The sequence below is a fragment of the Crinia signifera genome, chromosome 4 (genome assembly GCF_055691185.1).
Source record: "Crinia signifera chromosome 4, ASM5569118v1, whole genome shotgun sequence".
Classification (NCBI taxonomy): Eukaryota; Metazoa; Chordata; class Amphibia; order Anura; family Myobatrachidae; genus Crinia; species Crinia signifera.
Genome location: NC_139220.1, coordinates 193,055,736 through 193,073,073, shown reverse-complemented (window position 1 = coordinate 193,073,073; position 17,338 = coordinate 193,055,736). Strand labels below are relative to the sequence as shown.

Here is a 17,338-nt window from a genome sequence, read left to right as displayed (position 1 = left end):
TCGATGGTTGCCAACCATCGAATTATTTCGGCCCCGCACACTACCCTGTGAATGGTTGTTTATGTAAAACATCCATTCTTAAAGCAGCGGGGATATTCCAACGATGGCGGCATTCGTATACCCCGTTTGCGGAGTTAGAAGTCTAGCTTACTGGACTAATGGAGAAGGTGAGTGGTTTCCCCATCATTGAGAGGCCAATAGTAACACATTGGTGACAGGTCCGTGATGGTAATTATAACATGAATTTAAAATTATTTTAATATACAGTAAGTTTCTTTTGTTTCTGTCGCAGAAAATATGCATATAATTAAAATGATTGGAGCACAGGACAACTTTTAAAACAGATTATTAAAATCACACATACAGTACCGTATTCCCTTTGTAAAATGCATAAAGTGTTGCACCAACTTGGGATGACCATATGTGAATAACTTTTTTCTTATTTAGGGAGACACTGGATTGAAAGGGGAACCAGGAGAAAAAGGACAACGGGTAATTTTGGTTTTCTCTCTGCACAGTTATATAGTATAAATGGTGGTACTTATGTAGTACCCGGGCGCCCACTAAGCACTTTGCTTAGTGTGGTATTCTCCGTAAGAAGATCGCATCGCAGTACCCGTTTTAGTGTAATACGATGCCTGCGATGCGATGTTACTAAGTAATTTATTCACTGCTCTTTTCCCATCTGTTAAACTATGCGTGAGATGCATTACCTGTACTATCATTTCTACACACCCCCAACTATCCACATTACCTATACTATCATTTCTACACACCCCCAACTATCCACATTACCTGTACTATAATTTCTACACACCCCCCACTATCCACATTACCTGTACTATAATTTGTACACACACCCCCCACTATCCAAGCCACCTCTAAGCTTTATCAGCGCAACGTTACCCCACTATCCACGCCACCCCGAAGCGTGGCGAGCGTAGCGTGCCCCGCGGGGGGCGTCGGAACGCATCCTACCGACCTTTTTTCCCCCACTATCCACGTCGGCGTAGAGTTGATTTTATATAGTGTGGCAGGCGCAGCAAGCCACTTGTGGGGCTCGCTGTGCTCGCCATGCTTCGGGGTATCGTGGAAAGTGGGGGGGGTTTAAGGAACACATTCACAGCAGTCATACAACAATTCTGAAACAGTAATGTGAACACATGTTAACATTTAACTTTAAATTTACTTAATTATAATTATCGTAAAATAGAAGAAGAATAATGAAAAGATTAAGAACAATAATATCAATAATAAAGAATTAAAGAATGATATGAATAATGATTAAAAGATTACGAACAATAACAATAATAAGAAAAGATTAAATAATGATAAAAAAAAGGCAGTCACTGAGAGGGCACTGCAGTAGCCTTTGGCAGTAGGGTCACAGCATTTTAGATTCTTTAAAACGGATCTTCTGCTCCTAAACTTTTCCTCCACATGAACTCCTGTAGATAGGATTCTAAGTGGTGTCTTGCAGTGCCTCTCTGTCTTTTATTGCACCATTTGGTGGCCCCCCACATCCGCTCTATATTTTGGGTCGACAAAATTGTAGCGGTGATTCACCCTGCAATGTTCATACCCTGCCTGCTGCAGTTCTTGGGTATTATATGCCCTCCAGCAGTCAGAATAGATGACGGACCCAGGAGCGACATTTGCATTGATGGCAGACATAAGGGTGGTGGCGTCTCGCCTTTCAATGGTGGTCAGGAAGCAGGCCCCTGTCTCCCTGCATATACCACCAAATACCCATTGCTGGGGCAGCATCCTTCCAACATTGTATTTACTCTTCACAAAAACAGTCTCATCCACCTCCACCCCCAAGCCAGGGCCTCCAATTTGGGTCTGCGGCTGTGACAGCAGATCCATGGTGCAGTCCTCCCTCATGAGGCTGTTGTATTGCACCGTCGTCTTAATGGACATATTTAGCTCCCTCTGACAGTACTGAAAAAACAGCACAGCCGCCTCCTCTGATGTAGGCAGGGTGAACATGGACATTTGCTCACCTGCCATGCCTGCGCTGTGCACACCGGTCACTGTCACACTGGAACAACTCTGAGTAGCATTCATCACTGACACTAAATCACCTCAGAGTGAGTGACCGGGAGCACTTACGCAAGTTCTGACTGACTACGCTATTTGCGTAGCTTAAACTTATTCACAAAACATAGATACGGTAACTGACAAACGTCTATCAGTACTGTATGCATATAAACTACTGGGATCGCATCACATGGAACGCATGGCACTAAAACGGGACATGCAATGCGATTTCCTTCCGCAACCATTCGTATGTAAATTGGGCGCCCGGGTACTACATAAGTACCTAAATGGCCAATGCCATAGCAATTTGGGGGATGTAGCAATACCTAACTACAGAATTGTATATTTTTTCTCCTCAGGGCCCTACGGGGCTTTCTGGGCGTATTGGTGATGTCGGACAAAAAGGAGAGATGGGACCACATGGAAGAGATGTAAGTGTAATTTCTTTGCATATACAGTATCATATACATCTATACAATAATCATTTGTCCTGTCTCCTCAATATTCACATAGTGGACTCCTGGCTATGCTCCCCAAAATCTCTTAACTGACAGTGAGAAAGGACAGATTTAAGAGAGGAGGATTTGAGAAAGCCGGGGGAGGCTTGGTGGTGGAGGTGGAGGTGGCAGTGGAAGTGTTTGGGTGTTTCTGGATAAATGCAATTTATATATTATATATTTTAGTCACACATTACTCTATCATAATAAGTCTTACTGTTTTACTGTATCTCTGCAAATCCAGGAAAAAAGAAACATTATCTTCTTTCTTTAATTGGAATTCTTGCTTTTTCTTTAGGGAATTGATGGAAAAAAAGGGAATAGAGGAGAACAAGTAAGTTCTGAGGAACACTGTAAGAAATAAACTATTCACAAATACAATAATGTACAACAGTTCTCATCATTTTAAGCAACTGTCTTGCATTAACTCATTTAGAAAATGAGGGCATGTACATGTGAGAATGTCAGCCGAAAAGTATGGCCAAAAGTATGGCCAGAGAAGCGGAAATGAGTTGTAACCGAGCATTGTCACAAAGACAAACTTCATTGAGGATGTGTTGCAAGGGCCTGATTCAGGTCCACTCGCTAGGCAGCATTCACTCGCTGCCTAGGGAGCCGGTAAGCACCGCCCTGATGATTGTAAGAATTATGCTCAACTATGTATGAACTATGTATTTCTCTGATGCTTACTGTGCTATTATTTCTTTTTTAGTACAGTGTACTTCTGTTCTGTGCATGCTCACTGTGCGAAACGCATCATTAGTGTACAGCGGACTGTACTTCTGTTCTGTACTTGCTCACTGTGTCAAACACGCCATCAGTTTTCAGCAGAGTACCTCTGTGCTGTGCATTCTCTTTGTGGGAAACGTGTGAGTTTTCAGGAGACTTTACTTCTATGCTGTTTACTATATTAAGTTGCCATATTATTCTCTACAGGGACCACCCGGGCCACCTGGAAGCACAGTAAGTACTTACATAATAAGTATAATTTCTAGCAAAATATTGAAAACATTGTTATAATATTTCAATTGATGTTGGAAAACGTATTTATTTTCTTTCCAGATTACCTCAATAGATAAAAGTCTTCTTGTCAAAGGAGAAAAGGCAAGGTTCTTAACTCAACTTAATTTTATTTCTGATGTGAATCATACATACTCACCTTGGTGACTTGATAAATGCCTAGAAATTCATACGGTATTATATCTGCTCTTTAGGGAGATCCAGGAGAAATAGGTGATCCTGGGGAATCCGGGTTTAAGGGAGATAAAGGAGATGCTGGACCACCAGGACCAAAAGTAAGCAAATGTCACATATCCATCATATTAATCCCTGACAACAATCTTGGTACTATATTGCTTTGCAAAGGAAATAACAAACAGCACTGTGTGGTCAGCTGCAGAGGACATGTTTACCTTAAGCCTTACTAGAGACCTACAAAGCTATCCAGCAATTGGTCCATTCTTCTGTATTGGAGGATGTGCATATTACATCCCCAGTTGCATTTTCATCTGCCCTGTAATGGCAATGTTCAGAACTGCATTTCCTGGTGTTATGTAGTAAATAGTGATCTGTTACAGGTATAGTACAAGTTTGGAAAGGTATTTACTTTATGAAGAGAAAAGCTTTAAACCAAATTTATCTTATAGGTTTAAGGGGCCCATTTATCAAACAATTTTGTCTATGTCCCTGAAAAGACTCATCTTGGGGGGTTAGCTGTAAATATTATGTATGCCTGCAATGATAGAGGAACTGCAGCAGATATCTCTGATATTTGCCGCGATACCTCCATTGTTACCCTTAACTGCATCCCCCTTAGGCTTCTATGGGGGATATGATGCTGTCCGATTTATTAATATCGGGAATGTAAAGCATTTCCAAAATTGACACCCGCAACTACCTCAGTTTTTCATTGCAGTAGCCCATTGTAGCCTGTGGGCTACACTTTGCAGGATGTAGTTCGGACAGGCTTCCCCAGGAACCCTCCACCGTAAATAGCTGCTGTGCATAATAGTTGACATGACCACGTATGCGCAGCGGCCTGGGAACCGCACTCGGCACATCCCAGGGATGGGTTTCTGTCCCTGCCTGTGCCAGGTGATACATACACCCAATATGATCACATTCTGCAATGTGATCCTGTGTGCTAGTATTGAGCCCAGGTTGCTTTGCAAATGTGATCGTCGATAAATAGGTGCCTGAGTACCATACAAGCCAATGTACTATACATGTTATGCATTGTATCTCTTCTTTTTTCACATGTAAGGGCCCAGAAGGACGGCCAGGACCTCCAGGCAACACTTTGGTGAGATGACTAATATTATTACAGTAACTTATATTCATGAGGTTATGGTTCTTAGTGATTACACGAGTTCAAAAATTAAGGACAAGTTCGACATTTGGGACAAAAAACTTGAAAACCCCATGTCAACTTTTTGACTGTCATCCTTCCCAATGCTGACCTAATGCTTGTATCGACCTTTTGACCATGTCGACTTTAGGCATGTCAACCTTTATTCTGTTTCGACCTAAGGTCAACTTCAGGGGTCGATCCAATGTATGTCGACCTTAATTTGGTCAACCCAATGACCCATACCCATTAGGTGATGTAGACATGCAGAGTTAATGTTTAGAAATACATTTTAATTTTGTTTTAAGATGGTTCTGACCCTTGGTTTGTTGTTATAGAAGGAACTCAATTCTGAGAAAGGACTAAAAGGGGAAAAGGTAAATCATGAATTGGGAACACAATTAGTTTTTATTTATTATAATATAATTATACAGAATTATTAAATTACAATATATTATAAAACACGCAATGGATCTGATTATACAGAAAAAATGTCAATGTATTTATTTTGTACCTATACCCCAATGTCCGTAATGTTTTCAATACTAATTGTTACTCTTATAGGGAAACCCAGGCTTGCCTGGGAAAAATGGAACGGATGGCAAAGATGGAATTCCAGGACAAAAGGTTCTAAATAATGTCTTCAATTTTAAATTTTCATTGATCTCTTTCTAGATGACACAACATCCACTTTCCATTAATCCTTAATATATCCACCAAGTTCTGGCTTAATTTTAGTCTCTATTTAGTGTAACACATATTTTGCACTTGGGACCCTTGCGATTAAACAAGCTTGGGTATAGCTATGTTGACCCAAGCCAGACTAAGTACCACATGGGCCCGATGCTCAAGTTTATCATGAACCTATTGTGAGAAGTGGCATAGTGTTACTGGTGAGGTGTGACCATGTAAATGCCAATCTGACACCTCACTTGTTTCTTTATTCCCCCCCCCCCCCCAGACTTCCCCATATACCATCAGACCACCCCATGTGATCCTTAATTTCCTCTTAATTCATTAACCATTGCTGTCAATCGCCAAATGACCAAGTTTATCCCATGCTGTTATTGTCTTAAATGATGTACATTAACTATTATTTAATGAGTCACTGTTGAAGCTAATGTCACAGAGGGGGCTTCCACTATACATCAATAGACTATTTTAGTGGTTTTTGTCTACTTCCATTTCAGGGGGAGCTTGGACAGAAAGGGGAACCAGCAGATGTAAGTGTAATAGGGAAACTGAACATTACAACTCAAATGTATAATGAAAGGCTTAGCTGCATTTTTTTTGTTTATTGTTTTTTTCTACTGGGAAGAAATTATTTCAGGGTAATATTACACTAATGGCTATATTGATTACATTATATACAATGGTGTTGTAAGAGAGGGGGAGGCAGATGTGCAGCCTCCTCCATTTGGGCCCCCTCTTCTCTTCACTAGAGGACTCAAACACTAATGCACATGCTCAGATCTCCTGAAAAATGGCACAATTGTCCATTGTTCCGGCAATTTCCACATATCTACAGCAGTCATTGTGGGATGCAGAAGGGGTAAGTATTAAAAAAATGGATGCAGCATGTGTGGTGCACATGGGCCCCTGAGCCCAGGGGGGCCCATGCCGCATTCGTTGTATCCATTTTTTTTAATACTTATTTCTTCGGAGTCCTGCACTGATGGCTGCAGCACTGCGGAAATCCCCGGAAAAATGGACACCTAAATATGTCACTACTTTATATAGAAGCATTAGGCAAAATATAAAGTACTGTATAACATACTCCACAGTGAAACATTGCTATCGAAGGAATCCTTAACTATTATTACTACTTGCATATATATATTGCATATATATAATAGGGGTCATAGCAAACATCTAATTTTGATTGTTGAGTAGCCGAAAATTGATTGCAAATTTATACTTCAGGGAATCAACATGCTGGCAGCAGCTTAGCATAAGCGATTCATACAGTAGAAATGCAAATGTAGGCAGAGGTGCATACCACCTCCTTATTGCAATTGTGATTAAAAAAACTATGATCCCAGTTCTAGAGGAACATCATTACAAATGGTTGCAATGTTCCTTTGAGACTGTAACCTAAGTATGTTTGACCTTACTCAGGCTTCCAGTCACAGTGTGCATTGCGAGGCCAAGGAACCTACATTCTCTACGCAGTATTTGATATTTTGCCTCACCACGCCCTGGAAATGTGAGCAAAACTTCCTTGTTTTCCCAATCACCACCTGCCCCCTCGCGTAACCATCCCCATAAACGATTCTGCCTGGCAGAGATGTTTGCAGAATAGAATAGTCATGTAATCACAGGATCAGTCCGGATCCTGCGCCTGCCCAGTGCTAAACATTGGGAACATTGGGAAACTGTGCAGGGGAACGCTGCTGAATTAAGGCCATAGAAAATTCTGTAGTACTTGATCCAGATCTTCACACTTCTCCCTCCTCTCTCTTCTGAAGTCCTAACACTTCTATTATCCTAAAATTCATCTATTAGGAAATTCATAGTACCCCCCAAATATTTCATAGGAGTGCCTTAGGTTGGTGGTCAAATACAATTATTTATGCTCAATGCAAAAGGCACAAATCTGTGATAGTGGCTGCCAATCATTAAATGTGTGGCCAAACAGAAGAGCAAACCTATCCACCACTGAATAAATGAACCTACGGATGATGTGTGTAAGCACAATTAACTTCATTTAATGTGTTTTATAAACTACTTAATAAGAAGCTTTTGTCATAGGGGTTCAGTTTGAAACAATGCTGATTACTATAAGGCTCCATTGGTCAAGAACATGTGGGAATTACTGGACTAATCTATGTGATGCAAAGGTGCCGATTCTGTGGGTGCTTGAGGGCCCAAGCACCCACGGAAATTGATGAGCACCCACGGAAATGGACGAGCACCCACCCGCTCAGCAGAGGCCCACCCGCCCATGTCCCACTGCACTCCCCCTCCCTCGTCGCTGGCACAGGTACTGTGTGGGCATTTATGTACCTGCACTGTGGGGGCATATACGTATTTGGCACTGTGTGGGCATTTATGTATTTGGCACTGTTGCCATAATATGAATATTGGAGACAACTGTGCTGCATAATATAAATCAGTATTATTTTGAGGCCACGCCCCTTCCCCATGAAGTCACTCCCCTATATTTTTAGCTTGAGCACCCACCAGCAAAAACATAAATCGACACCTATGATGTGATGAGAACATTACTCTCTATATCCAGGTTTGTTAATAGAGTTATCCTAATGTCATGTTTTCTCAGAAAGAAACTGCTACTGCCATAGGGATAAAGGGTGATCATGGCGATACAGGGCCAATGGGCCCTCCTGGTCCTCCAGGACCACAGGTAATAAAACACAAAGGCAAATGTATTTGGTAATGCACATTTATTCCTGTAATAATTCATATAAGTAATACAGTAATGTACTTGAAATATTTTGATGTGAGATACTGTTTTACTTATTGCTTTAAATGCTCATATTGCTACAGAAGTGTTTATGTGACAACAATGGGCTTGATTCGGAGGGGTAAATTACAAAGATGGGAGTTTTATTAAAGATGGGATGTTGCTCCAATCAGATTCTATCTATTATCTTCTCGAAGGTGCGCAATAAAATAAAAAGTAGAACCTGATTGGTTGCTATGGGCAACATCCCATCCTCAATAGAACTCTCATCTTAGTAAATGTACCCCTGAAATGGGAATAAAGGGGCAGATGTATTAAGCCTTAACAAGAGATAAATGCAAGGGTGATAAGGAGAGATAAATGTCCAGCCAATCACCTGCTAACTGACTTTTTGCAAACACAGCCTGTAACAATGCAGTTAGCAGGTGATTGGCTGGGCGTTTATCTCTCCTTATCACCCTTGCATTTATCTCTTGTTAAGGCTTAATACATCTGCCCCAAAGTAAGAAAGAACAAGTAACTGTGCACCTGGATAAACCATGTGGCAATGTAAAGGGTGCAAATACATACAATTATTGTGGGGTAAATACTGGCTGCTTTTGCATGTTGCCCAAAATTCTGGGAATATTTTGTTTCATAGAGCAATTTAGATCTCAGTTTGAACAGGACCCTCTCACATGTAGAGCCTAATTCAGACCTGATCTCAGGACAAATTTGTTCTCAAAATGGACAAAACCACACTGCACTGCAGGTGGGGTAGATGTAACATGTGCAGAGAGTTAGATTTGGGTGGGGTGTATTTACCCTGCACAGAAACAAAATAGCTCCCCCAACTCTAACTCGCTCCGCACATGTTACAACTGCCCCAACAGCAGTGCAGCCTGGTTTTGCACATTTTGAGAATAAATTTATCCTGCGATCGGGTCTGAATTAGGCCCTTAATCCCTCTGTAAATTTTAAATCTGCCCCAACTGCAGCGCAGTATGGTTGTGCCACTGTGCACAGTTATTTGCTTTTTTACATTGGGCCTAATTCAGATGAGGTTGAAGGTGTCCATTTGAGGACATCATCCCCATACTGTCAATCTATTGAAGTCTGCAGCTGTAGACAGAGTAGAGTACCCATACTGTAATGATTTCTCCTCCCTTTTTTCTTTTTACAAATTGTCGCCTAACCTTAAACGTAATCAGAGTTTAGTAGTTGAATGCAAAATGTGCTATGAGTACATGCTTTCCTTTCTTCTAAGAGAAACACAACTATAATAACTATGATGTGCTTGTGAAATCTGCATGAATTTTAATTGCACTTGTTTTTTTGTTAAGGGTGCTTCTGGGAAAAATGTAGAAATGAAGGTAAGTAAAAAAAATCATTATACAAATTATTTTGATGGATTGCAATTAAATGTAATGGTTAATGTGTACGTTTTAGTTCTTCTAAATGTACATATGGAGCTCATTTATACCATTCCACATATTGCACTACTGATGTGGAGACTGATGTTATCCTGAAGGAATAATCGGTTTTCCTGTGCCATCGATGGAGGGAAACCATTTTGTTCTCCCCATCGATGGTAAAGTATTCAACATCGGCCATAAACCATCAATGATTTTGATGATTGATGGCAGGGGTGAAAGTATGGCGGTACGGGGTGGTATGGCGTACCGCTATAACAAATAGTGTCGGTACCCCGTACCGCCATAAAAACCCGGCGAGCGCTGTCCAATGCGCATGCACCGGTTTGCGCCATGATGTTGTGACGCCATGTCTCCGGCGCCGCATGATCCCCAGCATCCCCCGCATCCCAGGCACCGACGTCCCGCCCCACCACACGCCGGGTGTCCCAGGATGGAATGGACGGCGCTGGAGTCTGGACGGAGCCGGAGTCTCGCTGGAGCCATCATGTGGTAATACAGGGGGAGCAGTGAGCAGCCTGTGGGGTCCTGTTACACAAGGGGAGCAGCCTGTGGGGGGGGCATTTATTCTGGCACTGTGGGGGGGGGGGCATATATTCTGGCACTGTGGGGGGCATATATTCTGGCACTGTGGGGGGGCATATATTCTGGCACTGTGGGGGGCATATATTCTGGCACTGTGGGGGGGCATATATTCTGGCACTGTGGGGGGGGCAAATATATTCTGGCACTGTAGGGGGCATATATTCTGGCACTGTAGGGGGCATATATTCTGGCACTGTGGGGGGCATATATTCTGGCACTGGGGGGGGCATATATTCTGGTACTGTGGGGGGGCATATATTCTGGCACTGTGGGGGGGCATATATTCTGGCACTACGGGGGGGCATATATTCTGGCACTGTGGGGGGGCATATATTCTGGCACTGTGGGGGGCATATATTCTGGCACTGTGGGGAGCATATATTCTGGCACTGTGGGGAGCATATATTCTGGCACTGTGGGGGGCATATATTCTGGCACTGTGGGGAGCATAACTAGCACTGTGGGGGTATATGTGTGGCACTGAGGGCATAACTAGCACTGTGGGGGCATATCTGGTACTGGGGGCATAACTAGCACTGTGGGGCATATGTGTGGCACTGTGGGGGCATATCTGGCACTGGGGGCATAACTAGCACTGTGGGGGCATAACTAGCACTGTGGGGGCATAACTAGCACTGTAGGGGCATATCTGGCACTTGGGGGCATAACTAGCACTGTAGGGGGCATGTGTGGCATTGTGGAGGCATATCTAGCACTGTGGGGGCATATGTGTGGCATTATGGGGGCATATCTGGCACATATTTGTCTTGTAGCCACTCCCCCTTGTGTCATGATGACGCCCTGACCACACCCATTTTTCGCTGCGCAGCACAGTACCACTAAGATAATTTTTCTACTTGCACCACTGATCGATGGTCATTCCTAATATGAATCAACAGTGAATTTTCTGCATGTACAGTGTAGTTGTGAGCTGTCCAGAAGGTAGAACTCAGCATAGCAGACAGGTCAAAAACAATATGTCAAATGGAGGTGTAAAAACATAGCAAACCTAGTAAGCAAGTGAAGCACTAAAACAACACAACCTTGTATACACTGAATAGTCACTATTGGACTTTTTTTTATTATTCTTATACTTATTCTTCTTATTATTATTACTTTGTTCACCACCAGACATGATACTTTTTAATCTCTGATTATATCTACTCATAGCATTCCTCTCTTTTAGATGTGTTTTGTGTGCATGCTACATTCTGTGACATCAAACAACGTTAATTTCTTCTTCAACCTAAATAATGCAAATTAGATTTGAAAAAATGCACATTCATGGGCGGATTTAGTGTCAGACTGGGGCATTAGGGCCCTTTGGGGAAATGTAGTTAATATGGCTCATGTTGAGGGTTTTGGCTAGCTGCTACAGAGACTTGGCAAACCATTGGAGAGGACATGTTCTGTTCTCCTTGAGAAATATATATATATATATATATATATTTGAAATAAGTAATTGAAAGACTGCGCTTAGCTGTTAGTCCCTCTGAGTGCCAGTATGGAAAGTCCCTTGTATATATCACGGAGGGATGGGATACACCAAAGTCCAATTTCCTAAGGACCTGCGAGTCGAAGTCCGCAAGTGCCGAAACGCGTCAGGGCGTGGCTTACGACGCTCCAGCTGCTCTGGTTACTGGTGTCCCCGACGTGCTGTGAACCTCTACGCTTCCCTGCAACCCAGCTCTGCGGCGTTGGAGTCCAAGCGAGGTCCTGGTCCTGGTACAGTGTGAGCAGCTTATGCCATTGGTTTTAAAACCCATGCCTTGTGGTACCCAGTCCACAGTGTTTTTATATGTGGTACGAGTCTTATCTTGCCTACATCCGGGAATACATTTTTAATAAATTTCATACTTTGAAATATTACACCATGAAGCGCCTTCTTTCTGCCCATTTCTAGATATATATATATATATATATATATATATATATATATATATACAGTATATTATTTTTGCGGCTATTTTGAGGATCCCTCACAGCAACGTTGGCACTCAAAGGGTTAATAAGACCTCAGTGTTCATACGTTTTACTGCATATGCTGCTAGATGTATATAATGCAACGCCATATAGAGTTGTTTCCAAATAGCCATTTTATAAAATGCACAATTTCTTCTGAATATTTAGTCTCTCTTTTTTCAGGATTTAGAAATGCTGTTTGAGTCATATGGAATAAAGGTACGTCTGTATTTCACCTGCTGCTCCTAGATCACTATGCAACTTGATGAGATGGCTCAAGCTCACACAGACGGGTATTATAATGCATGACTACTACAATAAAGATGGAGGTTGAGGAAACCTATGTTGTGAAGCTTCAGTACAGATCTATCATACTTCACGCTCTTGGTAGTCCAGCAGGGGTCCATCCATCCATGATCACCTCCCAGCAGATTAATAATAGATGTTGCCCATTATACCTAACTGTTTGATAGTAATTATAAACTGTTTGTGTTTTCCTGTTTAGCTCAGTCTTCTGAAGGAATTAACCGACCATCTCATACAACATGGCCTCACAGATTTATTTCAGCACCTCCCAAGTTCCAAGAAGGATCGTACTACAAAGAAAAAACAGGTTTTAAAACACAGAACAGATAGTGCTGTAAGTTTTTGACTTTAAAGAGATTATTAACTTATTGTATTATACAGCAAGTCCCTGAATATCCATGAGTGCCAGAGCATACTGCTGTTATTGGATGCCGTCAGGAGGCATTGCTTTATTGTGTAACAGAGTTGCAGTAAAATGTCAGAATTACACTGAACAACGCATTTTATCTTCACTGTTTATATATAAAAAAGTACATTTTGGGATTCAGTGATCCCTTCACTATTCTGTAAATATTTTCATCCATTGGGCCCGATTCAGACCAGAGTGCAGGGCTGCGAATTCGCTGACGTCATGGCTTATTTGGCACTGCAAACAGAGGGGGAAACCATTCAATGGTGAGTGATTGCAAAATGGTTTTCCCCTCATGTGCATGGCTGCACATGGGCAGAAATTTGCGTCTTCGGGCGGGGTTTACTTGATCGCTGGGCTCCAAACATTCGCAGCCCAGCGATTAGGTCTGAATCAGGCCCATTTTCCCTTCATTTACTAGGTTGTATAATGGGCATATTTGGTTTAGTAGTAAAGTCATCGCTGTCCAAAAATGACGACACGACCAGATATACAGATGGAGACATTCTCTCACCATCCGCCGCCCCCCACCAGCTGCTGTCCTCAGACAGAATGGGGGGTGCATGAGATGCTCGCGCACCCCATTCTCCAAGAAGACCTACAGCCCTCTGCCCATCTCCCTGCTCCTGCCTGCTCTACCCCACCTGCCTCCACTACACCACCCGTCTCAATGAAGCGGAGATGTGCAAGGAAGCCTTCTGTCCCCAATGCCTTACTGATAGGGATGCCCGAGTGAGTGAGGCTCTCCATCTGCTGGCCCACATATCGCCGCCCTCCGCCAGCTCTCGCCAGCTAGGGGGATCTGGCGAGCACTCAGCAAGGCTGAGGGTGGCTACTTCTGTACATTTTCTCATTGTATATCAGTATTGACTGACTGAGTAATTGAGTAATACTTCTAAAGGATCCATCCAGCTAGTCTGATTTTCCAGTTCTATCACAAGCCGGTGACTAATAGATAGTACAAGAGTGGGAACAGAACAAAAAGCAATCTAAAACAACAATTTGCATTTCATCTTCATGTTTTCCCCATTTTCCAAGGACAAAAATTGCTATGAAGCCTTATTGATTTTGTACTTTTGAGGAAAATGAATGGATATTAATATGAGGTATTAATGGATCGAGGCCAAGTAGGAAGAGAATGGAGTGAAAAGAAGCTTCCAGCCTTCTTGGGGACAGAGGCAGTCTTATTACTTATCAATCAGCCCTTGTACTTCATGCTTATTGCTTCACTTCCTCCAGTTATTGTTATTCCTCTGTGCTATGTAGTTTTTTTTGTTTATTGTATCCATGCACTTAATATTCTGTGTAACTTTACCCAGAGTGCATGCTGTTGGGGCTGACATCCGACTCTGGAAGTCAGCACGTAACTCCTGGCAGAGCATGTACTGTAACTCCATGACAACGAGCATGTTAACCCCTGGCAAAGCATGTAACCCATGGCAGAGCTAGGGTGACCAACTCATCCCTTTAATCCGGAACACATATTAATTACACAGGTTCTGTGGCAGTTTAAAACCAGGTGAAATGGAGTCTTGAGGTGTGGCAGTTTAAAACCAGGTGAAAGACAGCCACAGAACCTGTGTAATTAATATGTGTCCCGGATTAAAGGGATGAGTTGGTCACCCTAGGCAGAGCATGTAAATCCATGGCAACGAGCATGTTAACCCCTGGCAGAGCATGTAACTCCTGGCAGAGCAGGTTAATCCCATGGCAATGAGCATGTTAATCCACTAATTTGCAATGAGCATTACGGTGTGTGGAATAACATGTAATGGGCATTATAGCATGTGATAAAATATGTCATAGGTATTACGGTGTATGGCATAAAGTGTACTTCCCACAACTATGTGTGGCATAATATGTAATGAGCATTATGGCATGTGGTATAATATGTAATGGGTGCAGTGGCATAATAATGGGTCTGCAGAGTGTGCGGGGAGCTACGTCCTTGGGAGCCCCAGGAAGTTGTACTGGGCCCAGGATTTCTCTTGGTGGCCCTGGGTACAGGAAAATCAGTGACCTCACTGGTGTAGCTGCCTGTCCCCATAGAACCATTAGCTAGTTCATTCAGGATCCTGGGGAGCAGGCAGATTAAGCAGGAAGGCCATTGATTGAAATGCCCCAGTAGATGTGCTTGTTATACAGGGTGCTGCTCACTGTATAGCAGGCATATCTACTGGGGCATATATATAGGGTCAAAATTTGGCATCTGATCACTGACGTTTTTCAAAGCAGCAGTCATTTACAAGACATGGTTTTAAAAAAAAGTCAAAGATCGGCAGGCATCCCGCACCTCCGGCAAACTGAGACCCTATTAAATATGCCCCCAATAATGTGTTTGCAGGTACAGTACAGTTCAGGTTTTTTCTATTCTTCTGACTCACCTCTGCTATATCTGGGAGGTGCTGCAGTCCCAGTGGTGCAATCATGCTTGGGTATGACTCCTCCTTAAATGGACCCATACTGTATGTGAGGTTCTACGGAATGAGAATATTTACAGTACATCCTTGTTTCTTCCCAAAATGTAGTGCAGAACATATTTAATTCTTGAAGTTATTGTCTATTACTGTGCATACTAAAATATATATAGTTTACCCAAATGATAATTTAGTATTCCCATGTTATTTTTTGCCTTTGAAATACTCTTTTGTTACTGTTCCATTGTCCATGACTATATAAGGCATGTGAGGGATTTCACCGCTCCCTGCATACCACACCGTCAAGCAGTATTGTGAGCTCAAGAAAAAGCGTCACAGACTTGAAAGGAAATCAGGAAGACTTATGCTGTGTACACACAGGTAAAATCTGCATGAGAGTTTGACTATATAGTCAAAATCTCATCGGGATCACATGTTTTTAACTCTTGCGATCCGGATGGGCGTTCACTTATCACAAGCATAAAGTCTTGGCTGCATTGACTATATAGTGCAGATCTGTACTATATAGTCAAAGTCACGGTACTCGCACCGTGTGTACACACCATAAAAGATGATAACAGATAGGGTAAAACCAATCCACAAACACTTGTAGGAAAACAAAGTTCTTCTCAAGTGAGATCATGGCAGAAAACAAAAAGCCTGCCCAGCTTTTCCAGTGTAGAATCATTGCAAACCAGTATGCATGCAGCCTGATGAAACATTCTCCCAGTTAAGACACAATGGGTGAAATGTAATAGGATGAGAGATTCAGAAAGTAAGAGACTTGGTAAGAAATCTCCAGGTTTTTTTAAAGAGGCAATCATTTACACTGCAAAACATCTGGAGATTTCTTACCAAATCTCTCACTTGCTGAATAATTTATTATTTATTTATTTACATTTTCTTATATAGTGCAGCAGAGTCTGTTGCGCTTTGCAATAGTAGAATCTCATCCTATTAAATTTTAACCAATAAGATTGCAAACTTCCTTGCAGATACAATTTACTTCCACCAGCTCTAATACAGTATATCAAATTTATTGTAAAATGTTGCATCCTGACTCATTACAGGGAACCTCAAAGCATGATATTTCAAATGAAACTGACGACGAAGATTCAAGTTCTAGTGCATTTCTGGGAAACTCTTACAGAGTAGATGGGGTGAGGACACATCTTCCAAAACAGGTAAAGTGTAAAACCGTAATACATGGACCAAGCTGCTGTGGTATTCTGATCACCTACTGTACTTACTGTACAGTAGGAATTGGGTTCAGTGCTGTCTTTCCCCAATAAATTTAAGTACATGGATAAGTGTTTAGGGGATAATTCATCCATGAAACCATTCACATGAGCAAAGGTTTAAGACCTCAAAATGAATAGTGGCTGATTCTAAGTCGCTCTGAAAAAGCAATGTACACAAATGTCGCATACTGCGCATGTACCAAAGAAAGAAACCTGTTTCTGCCCATGGGTTAGATCAGAAGTCTGCACAGTGAGAAATATGTAAGTCCATATGGATTGGTCAGTTCATTGATGGATGAGGCTACACACGAATAGGCATGCAGTAACTGAAGACTGACCATATGATAACAGGGAACTCTTTGATACTGTATATCTTTCATATTAGAAAAAATGTTACCTGACAGTAGTTCTCTCCTCCCTGGGGCTGTACTGCAACACATGATCTCTAGCAGCTTGAGGTTTCAATTAAATGTGGCGAGATACAGACAGCACAATTGTATTCTAATATTATACACTTTATTAAATAGACCCCCTACCCACTGATAAAAGGTCAGTTGCCGGAAGGTTTAGATGGCGGGTATAAATCTGCTGAATCCATTATTAAAGGAAAACTATAAAATAACTTTCTGATTTTTCAAAACATGGTCATAAGATACAGATGGAGCAGGTCTCATCATGCCGGGGGCTGGTAAAAC

At 42.1% G+C, this 17,338-nt stretch overlaps 1 protein-coding gene across 1 annotated transcript in view; it reads left to right on the top strand.

Annotated features, from left to right (window-relative positions):
- LOC146073004 (uncharacterized) overlaps nucleotides 1-17,338 on the top strand; it is a 248,677-nt gene that overhangs the window by 102,944 nt on the left and 128,395 nt on the right. Inside the window, exons 50-64 of the mRNA XM_083180177.1 lie at nucleotides 448-492; nucleotides 2,403-2,474; nucleotides 2,839-2,874; nucleotides 3,477-3,503; nucleotides 3,603-3,644; nucleotides 3,755-3,835; nucleotides 4,804-4,842; nucleotides 5,226-5,264; nucleotides 5,452-5,514; nucleotides 6,078-6,110; nucleotides 8,168-8,251; nucleotides 9,634-9,663; nucleotides 12,454-12,489; nucleotides 12,776-12,910; nucleotides 16,473-16,586. Coding sequence (XP_083036303.1) covers nucleotides 448-492; nucleotides 2,403-2,474; nucleotides 2,839-2,874; nucleotides 3,477-3,503; nucleotides 3,603-3,644; nucleotides 3,755-3,835; nucleotides 4,804-4,842; nucleotides 5,226-5,264; nucleotides 5,452-5,514; nucleotides 6,078-6,110; nucleotides 8,168-8,251; nucleotides 9,634-9,663; nucleotides 12,454-12,489; nucleotides 12,776-12,910; nucleotides 16,473-16,586 — 876 coding nt within the window. The remainder of the gene's footprint in view (nucleotides 1-447; nucleotides 493-2,402; nucleotides 2,475-2,838; nucleotides 2,875-3,476; nucleotides 3,504-3,602; nucleotides 3,645-3,754; nucleotides 3,836-4,803; nucleotides 4,843-5,225; nucleotides 5,265-5,451; nucleotides 5,515-6,077; nucleotides 6,111-8,167; nucleotides 8,252-9,633; nucleotides 9,664-12,453; nucleotides 12,490-12,775; nucleotides 12,911-16,472; nucleotides 16,587-17,338) is intronic.